At 36.4% G+C, this 18,759-nt stretch overlaps 1 protein-coding gene across 2 annotated transcripts in view; it reads right to left on the bottom strand.

Moving 5' to 3' along the window:
- The window catches only part of ARHGAP10 (Rho GTPase activating protein 10), a 136,799-nt gene that overhangs the window by 69,169 nt on the left and 48,871 nt on the right, over window positions 1-18,759 (bottom strand). For both annotated transcript variants that reach the window (XM_021536597.3, XM_077783017.1), the window contains exons 4-10: window positions 15,666-15,737; window positions 12,342-12,443; window positions 9,324-9,434; window positions 7,219-7,323; window positions 3,506-3,635; window positions 2,130-2,236; window positions 414-508 (exon numbers count right to left, since the gene is read on the bottom strand). In XM_021536597.3, coding sequence (XP_021392272.1) covers window positions 414-508; window positions 2,130-2,236; window positions 3,506-3,635; window positions 7,219-7,323; window positions 9,324-9,434; window positions 12,342-12,443; window positions 15,666-15,737 — 722 coding nt within the window. The remainder of the gene's footprint in view (window positions 1-413; window positions 509-2,129; window positions 2,237-3,505; window positions 3,636-7,218; window positions 7,324-9,323; window positions 9,435-12,341; window positions 12,444-15,665; window positions 15,738-18,759) is intronic.

Below are 18,759 nucleotides of genomic sequence, written 5' to 3'. Positions count from 1 at the left end.
CACATATCTCCTCAGCAACCCACCATTTTGGAACACAGGACTGTGATACAGTGTGGTCATGACTATGTAAGTTATTACTGTAATCAGTCTCTCATTATAGCTGTATGTACTTCAATTTAAGTAATGTTTCTTCATTGTGATAATTCTTAATAGTCCCTCTTAACTCTGTGCTTTTCTTTAATGTGAGCTCAGGTAATGTCTACATTTCAGTTTAGTTCCTCTCTGCTTCTGCTATACACAGCTGAGGTAAAACCCCGTGAGCCATGGCAGTGCTTGCCTGCTCCTCCAGCGACCATTCCCATTGGAACTCTAACTGAGGATTGAAGAAATCAGAAGAAAAGGCTGCAGTAATTTTGCAGTAGTTTTAATTACTGCTTCAAAAGAGCTCTTCCCAGGATGCTTCACAAGCTTACCTGTCTGAAGCTTCTAAGTCAAAACAGAATCGCCTGTCTATTGTATCTGTATTTCTTTTGGTACAATACGTAAGGACAAAGAGTTCCGCATCACCCTGTGAAAAGAAAGTTTTTATAAGCTTGACCCAGTTCTTGTAAGTTTTTATAAGCTCCAGTAAGCCAGCTGTACAAGGCAAGTAAGGTAAATTTATATTAAATGGCAAAAGCTATACTGAAAACTGACACTTGCAAAAGAATTCGCCCATGTTTGCAATTCACTTTTCTACACAATAACATAAATACTATGCTTTTCTGGGACATAAATCTAAAAATGTTGAGTCCACTTTAGCTGGTACTTTACAGAGTGACTCAGTAAAAACTAAAAATATTTTGCACTGGTTACATTATAAACACACAAAGAGACTTTTCCCATTTTATGTGAGCCACAGTGATTTCCATAGTAAAGGTCATAGTAAAGGCTACGTTAACCAGAACAAAGGAAGTGTTCTTTACTATCTGTAACATGTCTTACAGAACCAACTCTCCCTTTCTTCAAAACCAACACTAGGATCTTATTTTACAGAGGAATCCCAAACCCATCTCTGAATGCTGCCTGAGTTGTACCAGATTAAATCAAGATTAACTGCAAATTTTAATTATTTCTTGTCTTATTCAGCATCTCCAGACATAAAAGGCTGTCACTGAAGGAGTAATTGCAGGGGCTTCTAAACGGGAGATATTTTAATACAGCAGAAACATGTGTTTTAGAATGCTGAATGTTCAGCCACACATACTATATACTATACTAACTAAAATGGCTTATTACAACTAGAACAAACTAGGATAAAAAATTCCTAGAAGTACTGAAGTGATTAAGGAAACCAAATATCACTAATTTTCAGTACATCAGGTTTTCCAAAGCTTTTAAAATATTTAAAATTCAATAGATTTGTAAATACACATAATTTCAAAATTATGAAAGCCATCTCCCGTCTGCTGAAACTAATAGGACATAATAACTTGATAAAATTCCAACAACATGATTTCCTAACCAAATTTGAAGACAGAGCAAGGTGCTGAATTTAGAGGCATATTGACTCTAGCCTTAGTTTCCAGATTCAGATATCCTATTTCCTTGCAACAAAATTAATTTCATCCCTATCAATACATTCATTTAATGTGTCATCTTTAAAGGTAATCAATTCCCAACTATTTCAGTAGGAATTAAAGCCATTTAAAGATAAATAAAATCTTGGGTCTTGAATATTTCAGATGCTTTTAAAGATAATTGAAATTACATTCAATTATCAGTACAAATTACATTCTTATCCACTTTTCTAGTCCCACTTCTAGTATTTACATCTCCAAAGAAAACTCCAACTGAATCATTTAATAAAGAAATTTCTAGATGTGTTATATTTTCCTGATTTATACTTTAGAAAGTGAAAGGCCTCATGGATAAACAAGATTCTAAATGGTGAAACATTGCATGTGATCCATGCCAGGTCCTCTGGACGTCTAAAAGGAAGTAACTGGAAAGTTTAGAGAATTTTTATCTATTAATCCATTAACTACTTCAGGTTAATGTCCTCCAATGGCAGACTGAATTGTATGAGGAAAGGTGAAAAAAATGGGCAAGGAGGGTAGAGGGGGAAAGTACTTGACACATCTTAAATGACACATTCTCTGATCTTAATATAGAACAGCTGTAAGAGTAGAATACATAAATATACATACAACTTTCCCTCCTGATCTGTGTTCAAATGGAATCATGGAGAACTTCTTCGTTTCTTTCCTGTACATGCAATAGTGCTTCACCCAGCTGGAACCAAAAGGAGCAGGCCCTACATAATACAAAAGCAACAAATAGTATGTACTTTTTCCAGTTTCTGCATTCTCCTCTCCTGCTTTCTAAAATGATACTTAGAGCCCTAATTAATTCCTAATAATGCAGTATTTAAAGCAAAGGTACAAATTAAGACATCATACAAATATTAACCACTGCTTATTATTCTAAAATACGATGCATGGTATACTTTACTCTTATGTTTAATGACAAATGGAAAGAATTATTAATGTATCTTTCTCTCACTACTACAGACAAAATTTTTCCCTATAGTAAATACGCCCTTGAGACTTTATTTAAAAGAACACAGAAAGCTAGATTTACACCTGGTAGCTAAAGAACCACCAATTACTCTGTTACAAGTTCTAAATAATCTCATGATTAAGGCCTGATCACAACTTCTGACACCAGAACTCTCTCCTATTAATCAGTGCATACCCCAGACAGAAGACACTTATTTTAGAACCCAGCTTACTGCAAACAATATTGCTGAGATTTGTACCATAGTGCAACCTGTTCAAACTTGGATTCTGACCCTTTGTATCTCCACACTTCTATTACTTAATTTTTCCTAAAAAATCATGTCAGTAAACTAATCTTCTCACTCTATAAGGGCACATATCTCAAAAATATGATTTATGCAAAATGCTTAAAAATAAATAATAAATTACAATAAATTGTCATTCCTTGAGCAACAAGAGCTCTGCATCTTGTTTGGCTTTTTTACTAGTGTGAGAAAGATTTATAATTGTTTGAAGTGTTGACAGGATATGATTTATGCAACATGCACCTTCACAGCAAGAATTTTAACACCAGCTACCTAACATATAGTCTGCTTTATTTGACCCTATCATCACAATTAGGTAATGAAACTGTATCAATGAATCAAGGAAATGACACTCCATTTCATCATACTCAACAAGCCAAATTTTCAGAGGTTAACTTGACAACTCATGTTGCTAGCTGACAACGAACATTTGACAGATCCAGGGGAGGTCATTAGTAAGGGATTAAAAATAAGATGAAATCCATTCTTTGGTCAAACAAAACTTCCTGAATTCAGTCACTTTTACTAAAAACTGACACATTTTCAGCTCAATATTTTTTTTTTTATGAGCCACAGTAACAATGCTGCTAAAAACTTTGAAAATATACTTAGATGACCCTTTAATCAACAGTAAATTCTTTACATCATCATGTTACCTGTAGAGACAAGACTTGCCTGTATGCCTAATATGGGCACTGTGGAATACAAAATACACCTTACTTTTTTCCTGTACATAGAGGTAGCCTTCCATCGTGAAGTGATTTGCTCTTTTGTGTTCCTGAGGATTTCTTCTGATCTTGTTCATGAGCTCCTCTACCTCTGACCTTGTTCCTTCAAAACGATTTCGTGTCTAAAACAAGACAACAAAAAACCCTTTGGTAATGAGAGTGGTAGAAAGACTTACTTTTCCTGCTAGGAATCATGCAGTGGGTTTTGCACAGCAAGGTTTTTCTGGTGGGGGCCTACAGAGGGGTCCTCTGTGGGAAGGTGACAGAAGCTTCCTCCATGTCCCACAGAGCCAGTGCCAGACAGTTCAAAGGCAGATCAGCCATTGGCCAAGGCTGAGCCCATCAGTGACCATGGCAGAACCTCTGGGATAATGTATTTAAGAGACAAAAACCACACAATGCCAAATGCAGCCAGGGAATGGAGCAAGAATATGTGAGAGGAACAGCTCTGCAGACACCAAGGTCAGTGAAGAAGGAGAGGCAGGAGATGCTCCAGGTGCCAGAGCTGAGATTCCCCTGAAGTCCCCATGGACATTGGATAAGTCTCAAGTGGGAGAGACCCCATGCTGGAGCAGGGAAAGTGTCAGGAGTCTTCCCCTTGAGAAGTAAGTAGCAGTAGAGATATCATGTGAAGAACTGACCATAACCCTCATTCTCCTGCACCACTGAGGGAAGAAGGGAGGGCTGATGGAAAGGTGTGTTTTTAAGATTTGGGTTTTATTTCTCATTATCCTGCCCTAATCTGCTAATAAATTAAACTGAATTCTCCCAGTCAAGTCTGTTTTGCCTCTAATTGGTCTGCAGTTGATCTTCCTGTCCTGTTCTTGATCCACAAACTCTAGAGCTAAGGAGGGCAGTGATAGAGCAGCAGGCCTCTGGCATCCAGCCAAGAACAACCCACCACAAACACCTACAAAAAAAAGACAATGATCCAGGCCATTTTAGGACATGTAGTCCTAAAGCACTATATGTGTTTACTCTCCGAGTTTTCTGATATTCTTCAAAATCAATGTGAGGTTTAGATATTAGCTGCTGTGACTGTGGAAAGCACACTACAACTGCTAGAGCAGGTTTTGAAACAATGCACTGACCTGTTCAGAAAGAAGTGAAATATTGAGTGCAAAACAAATTTGAATATTGAAATTTCCTTAGAAAAATATTACTACATATATTGGCCTCATTCATGAGACTTACTTGACATCAGGAAGTAGAGGATTTTCTGTGGTAATTGAGGAAAAAAGTATCAGGAAGGTCATCAACAGTATATACAGATTGAGACTATATATGTGCCAAATGCTTTGACCACACACAAGCAGAAGCATGCAAAAACAAACTAAAAAACTTGGAAGTCTAGTTGATTATTATTCCTGAATGTCACTTATTCCAAAGTCTGCAAGCAGCAGGAAGAGAAATATTTATCAGAATATTAGCAAAAACAATCAGAAAATAACCATGCCACCCACAAATTATATGACACGAAGCAACACAGTAGCTCACACCTGACACAAGAAACTCTTTGATTTGGTCTGAAAACACTGGTAATTGTTAAATGAGCAAACAAAACCACAACAGTCATGGTAATAACTGGTTTTCTCTACATATGCACCTGTCCAAGCTAAAACACTGAAAAACAGTTTAAAATCCAAGTTGGTACATGTGTTTTAAGGAAAGCACCTAGTTCCAGATGCATGCTTATGTGTCTTTTTTCTTTCTGAAAGCACCTTTATTTTTCTGAAAATGCAGCCTCACCTGTTTTATCTTCTCCCCAGGACAAGCATACAAGATAGCACGACTCTTGGGAGAATCAGCTTTCTAGAGCTTGGGCTACAAGGCTGGGGTGGGTCGTTTTTCTTTCTTTCATTTGAGGGGAGGAGATGGGCAGTGAGCAAAGGCAGGGTTTGTGGTAGGGTGTGGAGAAGAAATCCATAGGATAATTCTCACAGAAAAGTCAACCTGAATGAAAGGAAAGGCAACTACTACAGCTATACTGGCAACTCTTAAATCACTCTCCATATCCAGCTAGGCTGTCTGTAGTGGATCTTGTACCTTTCAATTTCTAACACATCAATCCAGTGTTCTGCCAGCAGCTCAGATGTACCACAGGCAAACCCCAGTTCATTTTTCCTTTGGAATATCTGGCTGATCTTCAGCAACAGGAGCATATGTCATGTTCTCTCAAAATCTTTTCAGATGCTTCCTTCTATTCTCCTTTTACATAGGAGAGTTGTTGAGCCTTGTTCTGCCTTCTCTCTACAGCCTCCATCTATTCATAAAACTTGAGCTGCAAAGCTCAAGCTCTTCAGAATCTCGTGGGGCACACTGTGATACCATTCAGTCAATTGAAAACACAGTTGCTGAGATTAGCTTACTTTATTACTGATCATCACTTCTTCAAATCACTCCACTGGCTCTTTTCCATCTGTATCCTGAAACCCAGCTCTTCAAAACTGTATCAGAGTTTCCCTCTCATGTTTCATCTGGCATCAATTCCCCTCTAAGCTGCAACTTGTCCTGTTAAGCACACAGAAGAATCAAGTCTGGCCTGACATTTCCCCCAAAAGCACTGACTTCTGCCACAAAAGTCTGCTTACAAAGTTACCACTAACCAGTTCCCTTTCTCAAACCAAACACCACCTCAAAACGAAACTTGACACTTGAACACACAGGAGGAAAATGAAAGGAATGGTATCGTGACACATGAATCACGTCACTATGCATTACAACAACTGTAATCCTCCCTTCCGCCTCCCTGCTAGTTAAGCCATTTCTAAAAACAGACTGTCCTCTCCAAGAAGCAGTTTCTGTGTCTTAATTCCACATGCCCTCAGAGGTCAACAAAACCAATGTACCACCAGGAATTGATTGTTTGCATTTAAGTGTGTGGTGTGCTTCCTACCAAGAGGCCTCTGGCACACCCACATTCCTCTGAGCAAGCTTTATTCTTCCTAAATCTCAAGGAAGCAAACAGACCACCTGACTAGTAACTCTGTCAGTCCCACTGCTTCAGCCTTCACCTTGTTTCGTGCTCTCCCAGTCTAGATCACACTGGGATGAGGGCACACTAAAGTAGTGGTGGCCCCATTTGGCTGTCCTTGAAAGAACAGATAATTTTGTCAATACACCATGGCTGCCAACACCAAGTCTCCTTACACAGCTCTGCACCCCAAACTAACAGGGGTGTTCTTGTTTGAAAGGGCTTCTGCAAGACAAACTCCATACTCCTGTGAGCAGTTGGTTTTCTTCCCTTTTCTTAGTTATGGATAATGTAACCCTATAGGGCAATGACCCTCAGACATGACCACCACATACTCAATTTCAAAACACACCCAAAACTCTGAAAACTTCATATTTCATTACCCATACTCTGGAGTGTACCCATACGCCAGTGTTTTATGCATTTTTAACAGACTTCATTCATTTTAAATAATCCTTGCATTATTTCTGTCTCCAAAAATAAGAAAAAAAGGAGTGGAAGCCTTTTACTTCATGATTGTTTTTTACAGTATTATTAGAAATTACAAAGAACTCGCAGGAGTTAATGATGATTTGTTCAGTGATGTGGTTGGTTATCCAGGAGATGGCACCATATCCCCAAAATTCACAGGCAATGCACTTACATGAAATTCTTAAGCGCTGGCAATGCAGATACTGCACATGCAGCAACTTCAGCGAGTGATTTTACTCAAAAAAGTAGACTCAACTTACGTTTTGTATATTTATCTGCAAGGCCATTTTGTAATGACTGAAGTCCTTAGCAAGTTCATATCCCTGGTGATAGAAAGTGAACAAACCCTGAAAAAATGATAGCACCTGAAATAGAAAAAAACTTGTTAGAACAAAAAAACTCCATTTACTTCAATACAATTGCTGCATATAGGCTTTTTTGGAAATTTAGATGACAAAATGATTATTTTAAAATAAATTTCCACTAATATTATGAGTAATATCTAAATCCAAATGATGATCCATGTATACAGACATTTCGGATGGTCCTGTCTCTGGAATTTCACAGCTGATCTCTACTTTCCATTTGACCATAGGAAATGTAGATACCATGTTCCCAAACTTTCCTATGTAATATTTTCCTACAATTGCTCTGATACCAATGACATCTGGAACTCAGATTTGTGCACAAGGAGGTAATGATCATTCTGTCTTTTCGTCATCATTTCCCTGGTCATTCCTCTCTCTGCTAATGACCATGTGGAGATGACTGTCACATCAGTTTTCTGGAAGAAGGAAGCTTTGCCCATTGCTGCTTTTTGTACACAGATCTGACCTTCTGTCAGAATCAGCAAGTGACCCATATAGCATGTGCTGACTAGTATTCCAATTTAAAAGAACAAACAAGTTGCACTATGCTGGAAGCATCATGAGGTGTAGTCCTGTCTAACTCTCCTTTTTAGTTCAGGCTGCTGGAACAAAGCAAGTGAGACATAAAAGAACAACTCTCTAAAGAGAGCAAGCCAAAGAATGTATTTAATAGAAGTCTGAAGTCATACAGCAAATAAAGCATTTTCAACAAATGCAAAAAAGCCCCATAAATTTTACATATTAAGGGAAAAGGAATTTGGTACAAAGCTTTCTAGCCTAGTGTAAACTTCAAGTACAAATTAGGCAACAGCACCATCCAGAAGGAGCTTTCAGAAATGAGAAAGGGACATGTTGTAAGAACAAAATTTGCTTAGTCTGGCTCTGAGGAAACTTCAAACAGTTTGAAACACAATAGCCAAATGCAAAGGTACTTAGGATTAGAATTTTTTTTTTAATTAAAAAAAAAAAAGAAAAAGGTCAACATATTTACACCAGAAAAACCCCATACAATCACTCTTTTCACAGCATTTTGCCTTCCTTTAAACAATGCTAGTATAATTGCAGTAATTTTTTCCCCCTTAAGTATTTTAGCATTTTTTTTAATACAGGAATTATCTATATTAGAATAGACAGTTCTTAATAACTGACTGCATAATGACCAGCTATTTTAATTAGGGTCATTTGACACTTTTTTTCATTATTACATTAAGGTAATTCTATTAGAATAAAAGGACAAACTTGGCACAAAAGCACAGATTTCAGAATAAGAGAGAATGGAAGTCACTCCTACAATCCATCCTCCCTTTATTCTCAGTATTACACTTACTGCTCTCTTGTTTGATAAATTTGCATTTAAAATACCAAGTTAATGTACATTTCAGAAAAATTTTACAATAAGTTCTGCCCATAGATTAAGAAAGTCGCATCAGTGCATGCACCATCTCCACCAAAATTAAATTAAAACCCTTGATTTCTGCACAGATTCAACTGCAAGTGAAATTAAACATATCAGGCTACCCAGGAACAGGCTTCTTACCCAGTAGCCCTCTCCTAATTGATTTATATCTGCAATTATTTACTAGCAGGCCTCTAAGCCCAACCTTCATAATTAAAATTAGATTCCTTGCATTAGTCAGCAATAACATTTCATTGGTTAGAAAACTCAAGGCAAGAATCCTGACACCATCTTCTTATATCCTCTATTCTATCTCAAAATGTGAATTGAGGTTTTTGCAGTACAACAAAAAGTTTCACACATTTTCTGAAAATCAACATCAGAGGGTCCAAATCAATTCTTATTACTGATGTAAGATTTGACATGCCTGGCTAGATTTTTCTGCACTAGGAATCTGTACAGATGTAACAAGTCAACTTCAATTCTGTTAAGTCACTCAATTGGTTGTGTTTTCCAGAAAGCAAAGCTTGGCTTTTGTCCAAATGCATTCCTTCTCCCTCCTTTATGAAAGGTAGAGTAGGTTGAATTCCCTGATACTTACAGGCTCCACACACTCAAATTTCTTCCGCTCCTGTATCTCCTGCAGCTTGCACACGTACTCAAGCGACAGCTCATAGAAGTGCTTCCTGTTCTGCTCCACTTGGTTATCTGCCTGCACAAAGAGCACACCTTGTTTCACAAACATTTTGCAGGCAGCTTCAAGATACACACACAGAAGTGGCAAGCAGATGATTTTCACAATATTTGAGGGATTTGTTACAACACAGATCATTCATTTACTTTTAAATGGGAGCAGCAATTCCCTTCTGCTAGGTAACATAGGTTGTTTTGAATCATGAGGCTGGACTTTTCAGAAAAATTCCAGCAACATCTCCTCAAGCTTCTTTTCTAGGGAATCCAACTTTTAACAGCATTGCAAAGGTACCTGCCCAAAGAGAGAGGGAGCTAAGAGCATAGTCCATTAGAAAAGGGGGAAGTCATCTCTCCAATCAAATTAAGGAAGAAAATGTTATTTTTGAAAACTACAGTGCTGGTGCTGTAAATTTTACTCTATAACCCAAATAACTGCTTTAAATAGCCAGAATGTTGTTGTACCCGTCCCACAGCTCACTTTCACTGGCAAGAAATGCAATAGAAAAAAAGTTCACTTACTGGTAACAAGTTTTCCCAGAGCATCCAGTGTCTGAAAATGCAGCCTTTCTATCTGCAAGCTGATATTTAGCACAGCTTTGCAGAAATGCCAGCACCATATTGATGCTGAACAGTTACATTTCAACTGCCATTGATATACATATAAATATTTCACTTTCTAGCATCTACCCATTATTTTATGAAGTTATTATTTAAGATGCATGTAAGATTTGTTTAAATTAATCTTAAAACTTGGTAATAGAAACTGTTATTAAAATACATTAAAGAAAAGGTTCCTCCTCTAAGTAACTAAGTCTTTGCCCACAAAGATAATACAAAATGCATCTACAGTGAATTACCAGAGGAAGAGGAGAAAGGGTTAGGAGAAAGGACAAGACTTACTATCAGACTCTTAAATACTGAGATTACATCTTTCAGTCAGAACACTGACTGCTGTGCTTTAAGAGGATAAACCAAATTAGCTTTAAGACATGCTTGGCTTTACTTCTCTGTGCTAGAGAACTCTCAGCAGTTAAAGGGGCATAACCACAAATACCATTAAATAAATAAAGCCCTGATAAGTATTTCAAGTAAGCAAATGTGTTTCAACAAGCCATGCCATTTTGGTGCATCCCATAAATTGTGGAATTGTTTGAGTTGTCAGCCTATAAACACAGGATTGTTTGAGTTGTCAGCTAAGCTTCTAATCATATATACATGAAGGGCACCACAACACCCTAGAAAGAGACTCTGAAGTGGTTCTTTGAGGACATCTGGATCACCACACAATCCAGAATACATTATCACATCTCTCAGTTTTTTGAGGCATAAGCCTCCCCATGTACCCAGCAAGTTTCATTGTAGTTTGTGTACTGCTGAAGAAAGAAAAAGAAACACAACATGCCTCAGTAAAATTACAGGAATATCCTGCCACCAGGAGAGTGAAAAGTTGTGCTCCTGTTAAGACACACTCCACAACATTGCATGTTTTTCATCAAATTTTTGTCAAATTTATCCCTGCACTATTTACTCCAGTGAGGAACTGATTCAACTAGACGCAAATAAAATAAATTATATACATTATGCAACTATATAAATCTGTTCTCTAAGCTTGTGACAGAAATTGTTACCTGTTTCTTATGACAACATGCTCCAAAGGGCATTTTTTCTTTAAATTGCTTATACATTTATACTTCAAAATAAAACACGTAAATGTGAGAGCCTGACTGAAGAATTTCAGAATTTTTGCTCATGAAACTTTGAAGGACATTTAAAACAAATCTATTTGCTCATTCAAGATTTCACACATGCTCTAAAGCTTCAGGCTATATTTGATACAGCTTCAAAATGCCTCTTAGAGGCATTATGTATTTTTCCATTGAGGTTAGGTCTCATTTCAGATTTGATATCAAGAACCTATATTTCATCAAGCAATCATAATCAGCCCTTTATCATTTTCTCTGCGTCAAGTTCTTTGGCAGCTGATCAATTTGACAAAAGTACAGGTCCTGACAGATGAGCCATGCTCAATAACTTCATTGGGACAACTCAACTCCCCAAAAGACAGTTCTTTACACATTTGAAGGGTCAATGTTGCAAGTGCAGCATGGTGAAGTGACATTTTAGTGAAACGCAGGAGTAGAGAAATTCCAGGGTAACTTTGCCAGTAATATTAACCATTTTTATGAAAAATGGCATAGAATATTTGGGATGGGGCAGAGGGCAGTGACAGGAGTTATCTCTGAGGAAAACATTAAGCATTAATAGTTCTGACATAATTACATTTATCTGGGAAAAAAAGTCCTTCTGGCTACAGCAAGTCTCTACATGATTTCCCGGCAGTCTTTTCACATACTATTTGCTGTTGCTCCAGAAATCAAAACTATTACAAATAAGTTGATGATGATAATAAACCCAGAGGGACAGAAAGAATGCCAGGCAAAAAAAGTCTATCAGTTATAAATTGTCAACAAACTTTTTTATAGCACTACTCAAAAAAATCCCAAAACAAATCTTCAAAACATGAGAAAAAGCAAAGGCACAAACCCATTTTATTTGGGAATAAAAGTCCTGCTATCCTCTGCTTTAAGTGTTATCACAGGACATTCAGTCAATACTCACAAAGCAATGCAAATTACATGAATGGTAAGGCCTTGTAAGAAATTAATTAGTTTCTCACAGTATGTTTGCACTTCCCTATTCTCTCAATTATATAAAAATGACATGAGACTCAGTGCTTCATACACACAAAAACCTTGATTCAGAAAATGGTGGAAGTACTAAGTTCAGAAAATATTTTTTTCACCAACCTTTCCAGATGAGAAAATTGGTTTGTTTTGCCACTGAGAATGCTGTTTCTGCATTTGGATAAGTATATTTACCTATTCCAAAGCCTTCAGTCTGCATAAAAAAAGAGAGGCAACAATACCTCTTGTAATTGTAGTTCTTTCTTCTTAGCTGATAAATTCAAATGTTTTTCTAATAAACTGTAGTTCTTCTCCGTCTCTTTATCAAATTTCTTCTTTTCTTCCTAGAATCAGAAACAAAGTAACAACCATATCAATATAAAAGTGTACTATTTTTCTTCTTTTAAAATTCTAGTTCATCAGGAACAAAGAGGAAACAGTATCACAGCTCCAGTAAGTAGAGAAAAATATGCTCCATCTCATTTTAAAAATTAATTTAAAGCCTAACCTGAAATGAAATTCCATCGCATCATTATGGTGTAGCTAATCACACAAATGCTTGCATCTTCTACATTAAAAAAAGCAAAAATACCTGACCTCTTCTTGATTTATTGTATTTTTCATTACTTTCATGCATCATCCACACCACCTTGCTTTTGAATAAAAGGCATTGCATGGAAATACCAGTTTCATTGAAAAAATAACTTTCTGAAATTGACAAGGGAAAAGTTCCAACAGCTCAAAACCCAAAGAAAATATACCTCTATATTCCATAGGATTTCTTCATTTTAAAGCTATACAACAACCTCAGTGCTGAATTCCTATTTCTAGTGTTATTGTGCCCATGACAAAAACCCAATAAAAATAAAAAATATCCATAAAACTTAATATCATAGTATCAAAAGAAAAACTCTTACAGACATGTATGAATTTCATTTGCACAATGCAAAACCATTTCTCTGACCACCAAAAGCAATGTATTGGAAGAGAGACAGCCTTTTTTTTTTTTTTTTTTTTTTTTGCAATCTAGGTTTCTGAATCTAATTTAGTAGAAGATATTGTAAAACAAATTGATTCCTCAGTTCCAGTGTATTAAGGCAAAAATTAGTATTCATTAATTCAACCAACCAGATTTGAAACTATTTTTAGTATATCTAATTGCAGTTGAAAATAACCTCAAATAAGTAAAATCAAGTACTTAACTACATATTCAAGAACTGGCAGATTTATTCATCAGAAAGATACTAGTTCAATTAAAATATTTTTCCTCATCTGTAGATTTGAAATCACATTTAAATGTATTCTAAAGAAACCCCTGGTTAAACTTTACAGACATAATTGCTCTCTTTTTCTCCTCTTAACCTTTCATTTTGAATAATACTATATATACTATAATAGAAGAAACACATGTTTTTGTTCTCTGAACCATTAGATTCTGAAGATGGCATTAAAGAGACTGTTTAGTATTGCTTCTCAGCAAGGACTTCTAACAGAATTTTTTTTCCCCACTCTGAGACTCAAAATTCCCTTTAAAAAAGGAGTCTTTAAAAATATGTTATCAACTGAGAAACATGAAGATGTGCATACAGCATCAGAGTGATTAGAGATAACATATTAGCAATGGGGAATTAGGAACAAAGTGCAGGGAAATAGGTGAATCTTTGTGCTTATATTAGCAAAATTTCCATTGATGTGGTGAAAGTTTGAATGCTCCCAGAAAAAAAAATTCTCTTAACTTCTTAACAGGCAAAGCCAGAAATTTTAGACACACAGCTTAGGATTAGTGCAGCAACACCTTCAATAAGGGGTAATTCAATAAGTGTCTCAGCTTCCAGCTCTATGAAGCTAAACTTTCCTCCCCTTCCTTTTCTTAACCTGAACTCAGACCATTTAATCAGCAAAGGAGTGTAAGATGCAGATAAAATCTGAGGCAGCAGATTCAACTTTTATTTTGTAATGATAGAATATAAATCTTTCCTAAAGCAAATATTACACAATGTTGCAGATGTATTCCACCACTAGATGCCACAGCTTGGTTTTCAGAGCTAAGCAGAGCTATATTTCTAATATCAGTCTATTAATTATATTGAATAAATACTCAGTTAAGAATATTCCAAGAGCTGAGTATTTTTACAGGGTTTTTATTTAAACATTATAAATTATGTAAGACTTCTATTAAAATGTTTAAGTTACCTTTTTCAACAGTAAATTCTGTTTTAAAAAAAAAAAAGTTTAGATCAGAAATAAAAGCTACAGCTTCACAGAAACCATATGCAGGGACACAAGGAAAGAAACATCCATCCAAACAAGTAGGCTGCGTGAATGTAATTTGTGTTAGAAGCATCAGGGAGACAATTCTGTCTAGGAAATGAGTGAAGATATAACTTAAAGCATTTGGAGTTCTCACCCCAAATCCAGCAATATTCTTTAACAGCAAAAATACTGCTGAAATAATGCATTCATTACACAGCTGCTTCTATGACAATCAGTTACATTCAGAACAAACCCTCTCTTTCCTTAGGAGACTGGCTGTATTACAGACCAAGTTTTTATGTGTGTTGGTTGGGTCACCTAATATACTTCTCCCTAGTCCATAGAACTACACAAAGCTCATTGTACCATTGAACTGAAAGGATTTATGATCAACAGAGCATTTTCAGTTCACTAACACTGAAATCATATGCAGAACATGCTAATCATTCCTGCCAAAGTCAAAATGCATTAGTGCTCTTATAAGTGAAACATTGTCTTATCTACTAAATATCACTGGTGATGAAGTCATGAAATTGTAAAATAAACCATATGCAGGTATTTTGAAAATGTATTGAGTTTTTACAACAGAAAACTTTAATAAAATGCTGGTTTCTTTCTTTTCTACTTTTTTTAATAAGCACTTAAATTTCTCACTGCAAGGAACGTGGACAGACACAAATTTGCCCTTGTTACTTTTATCCAAATCTAGTCTATACTTAATATATGAAGTTTACTTTGCCTTTTTTTTAAATATTCACAACCTAGTGACAATCTTAAAAAAATCACCAAATGCTTTTATCAAAAATATTTTCTATGAGATCTTGTCCTTAGTCTCTTCATCCCTATTATTCCCATGCATACAGAGACAGTGAGTTATTTATTCAAAACAAAAAATTAAATAAAGGCAATTCTCACTTGCAGGTGCCAAAAATTTAGTTAAAAGCATATGGATGATCAAGCTCCTTTAGGTAGTTAATATTTTTCAGCCTCTGATTGTGCAACTGCAGGTAAATACAAAGCAGAACAGGGTTACCCACTAGGAAGGGGGAGGTGGGGGCAGGCTGTTAACAGAATTCTTCCTATTCCAGACAGAGAAGATAAGGGAGATGGGAAGAAGGAAGGGAAAGGACACATTCTTCTCTTCTTGAAGCATTCCATTTGTTTCTGAAGAAAGTTCTCAAAGTAGAAACAAAAAAAGTGTTAACACATGAAACACATAATCAGTAATACGTTTCTGCCAATTACATGTCATTACTACAATGCAATCCAAGTAGAGAAATTAAACAAACTTATAAAGGCAAGGAGAGACAAACCTTTACAGCTCCTAGCTGCTCTTTCCTAAATCTTTCCAAAGGTTTGATCAGAGTTTCAGTAACACTGAGTGCCTAAAGAAAAAAAAAGCATGGGTTAGGTTTCTGTAGCCAGACTGACGAGTCACCTCAGCATCAGCAATAAAAAGAAAAAAGCAAGCAAAATAATAGGGGTAAAATAATAGAAGCATGCAAGTTAGAACTTCTAACTCAAAAAAAAAAAAAATATCATATCTGAGTTCATTCAAGCTTACAAAATTTCTTAACTCAATCCACTCTCAGGAAAATTAAATTAAAACAAATGCAAAAATTTAAAAAATTTCCAGGTTGCACTCAAAATTACAACTGCTTCATTTGTGCCAGTCTTGCAGATCAGGTTGAAAGTCTCAAAGACTGAATACCAGAATTAGACAGAGGACCAATAAACTTCATTAGGGGATGCAAAAATTTCTGCAACAAGAAGCACTACAGACAACTGTGGAATTGGCCAGTGAGTAGCAAATAATAATATTTTAAGACAGTTAAAGCCACTAGGCATTCATATAAGTCTCCAAATAGTAACACACTTAAGTACATTAATAAGACCTTAAGCTAAATTATAAAATTAAAGGGGTGCAAAGTCAAGAAACGAGAGGTTGAGATTACTGGGTGAGCATCATCAGTGCACTTATGATATAAAGTCTCATAGCCACTGTAAAAAGAAAAAAGGAAGACACAATATTCCATCATAAGACAGAAAACTGTAGCTTATTAAATCTGCAAAGCTACTAATTCACATGAAATCTCCCTGAAGATGAAGCAGGGTTCCATTTAGTGTAAACAAGACTTCAGATTTTAAAAATATTTAAAATTTCAGGGGAGGCTGGTATTTCTTGAACACAGCAGCAGCATGGAAAAGATGGCAAGAGTATTGCAGGTGAGAGGGAGCAGAAGGAGCAGACCTTTTGGTCTGTCCTAAGGTAGGCCCACAGAACAAGTCATGCCCAGGACTGGGCTTAGCACAGCCACTGGGCTGGGATGCCAAGAGTTAAGGCAGAGCTCCCTGGTATCCCCCTAACATACAACAGAAGCCTTGCTCTCTCTTTCCTCCCCTTTCCCCTCCCTTTATAGTGAAAATCTTCAGATAAAACATCACAGGCTTAAACCGGCCTTCTGGAACACTTCTGAAAATTCTTATCATAAAACACACATGGGATGTACTGGAGATCTGGCACAACACAAATCTAAACAGCACTGTCTGCTCCCACCCATCCCTGCAGCCATGAGGGATTACTGTGGGAGTCATCCTGCCAATTCACTGTAACCACAGCAACCCACATTTCTACAGGGCCAGCACAGCACACTAACCTGCAGCTAACTGGAAACCCAAAGAGCTGGCAAGTCTGGGCCAAACTGGGTGCTGCACAGTCATCCACATAACAGCTACATCCTAACTTCAGAGCACGCTTTCTTCTGCAGAGCACAAAACTTCCTTCTGCATCCATTTCCTGATTTTGCCAAAAACATTTTAAAGCACCCTTTGGTGTGCCCTTGGGAGCAACAGGAAAAGGAAGAACTCTCACGTCAGAGTGGAGAGCATGGAAACCTCACAATCATTCCTTCTATACCGGAAAACTTTAAATTGTTCTCTGTTCTAACAAAGTGAAGGAGAAAACTCCTCGGGGGAAAACTTAGAGAGGATGGCACAAGCTTCCACAAGGTAGAGCACCACACTGACTGGAATAATTTCAAAGCATTTAAAGGTAACAACTGAGCACTCACATGGTTAGAGGGTTAAAAATAATTAACAAATGACAAGTTGCTTATTAGTTGTTTGAACATTCACACAAAAAAGTGTAAGGTTAACACACACTATATGCTGAATTCAAAGTCCAAATCAAAGAAAACCATAGCACCTTGATGTAACAAAGGAAAAATTAAAAAAAAAAAGAAAATATATGCACAATAAGCTGTGCTTCATAAAACAGCAGGGCTGCAAATCACTTATCCTGCTATTCCTATGCAGTATTAACCATGGGAACCACTCCAGGAATTTGTTTGAAGCAGAAAATCTTTAAATCAAAATGGGATGTGCACTTCAGCGACTGCCAACAAGCAGATTCCACTGCTGACAGTTGGATGATATACCAGTAATTCTTTCATTAAAAGAAAAACAAACTTCCTCTCCTTCAAAAAAAAAGACATTTCTCACTTTGCACAACTTAAACTTTTGTTAACAGATGTATCCCCATGTGCCTGCCATGAAGGTACTTATGATTTGTCACCCCCTTTGCTTTCTGTGCCTGGGTTAAATAACAGGACTCTTGATTACTTCTGGGTGGAGTGAGATTTTGCAGGTCCTTGGTCATTCATACCAGGCCATATATTACAATGTAAGACTGGCAAACCCAACAGTGAATTACAGAGACCTGTAATTGTTGAACAATGGATCAGATTGCTCTTCTGACTGACAAAATTCATAATTAAAATACGCCCAATACAAGATTAAATAGAGAGGCATTCTTGCTGTTTCCCAGTATGTAGAGTCCGGTGCTTGTCACAAAAAATTACAAAAAGATGTATTATTATTTTACACTGCTATTCATTCTTAGCTTATTTATAACTCAGAAACTTAAAACAACTCTTTTTTTAAAACTACAGATAACAAATTAGCAAATAGGAAATAAGTGAGGGATTACCTATATATTTGTAATTATCACTTGTACCTTTCTTAAGAACTAGAATCATGTAAAAATGGAAAATTTCCAGCAAAAGAAACTAGGCATTTAAGTTGATTAATATGAAACTAGATGTTCCTTCCTTTTTCAACTTGTCTTGACTCTTACATTCATTTTCATCCCTCTTCTTCTCTAATCCTGACAGATTATGACAGAAATGTACTATATAAAATGACATTTAAAAAATCCCTTTCTTTACATCTCTTATCTATCCAAACCTACATAAAACAAATATATATTCAATTATATCTGGCAGGCAAACTGTGGCATGCAAGTCATAAGTGAACCAATCTAACAAGGTCATGTTTCAGGTAACAGAATTTTAACCAGCTTTGTGAATGTCAAGAGTCTCAGGAATGCTCTGAGAAATGTTTAACCCA

Source organism: Lonchura striata, chromosome 4, assembly GCF_046129695.1.
Source record: "Lonchura striata isolate bLonStr1 chromosome 4, bLonStr1.mat, whole genome shotgun sequence".
Taxonomy (NCBI): Eukaryota; Metazoa; Chordata; class Aves; order Passeriformes; family Estrildidae; genus Lonchura; species Lonchura striata.
The sequence above is the reverse complement of the archived record's forward strand: the minus strand, read 5'-3'. Positions and strand labels throughout refer to the sequence as shown.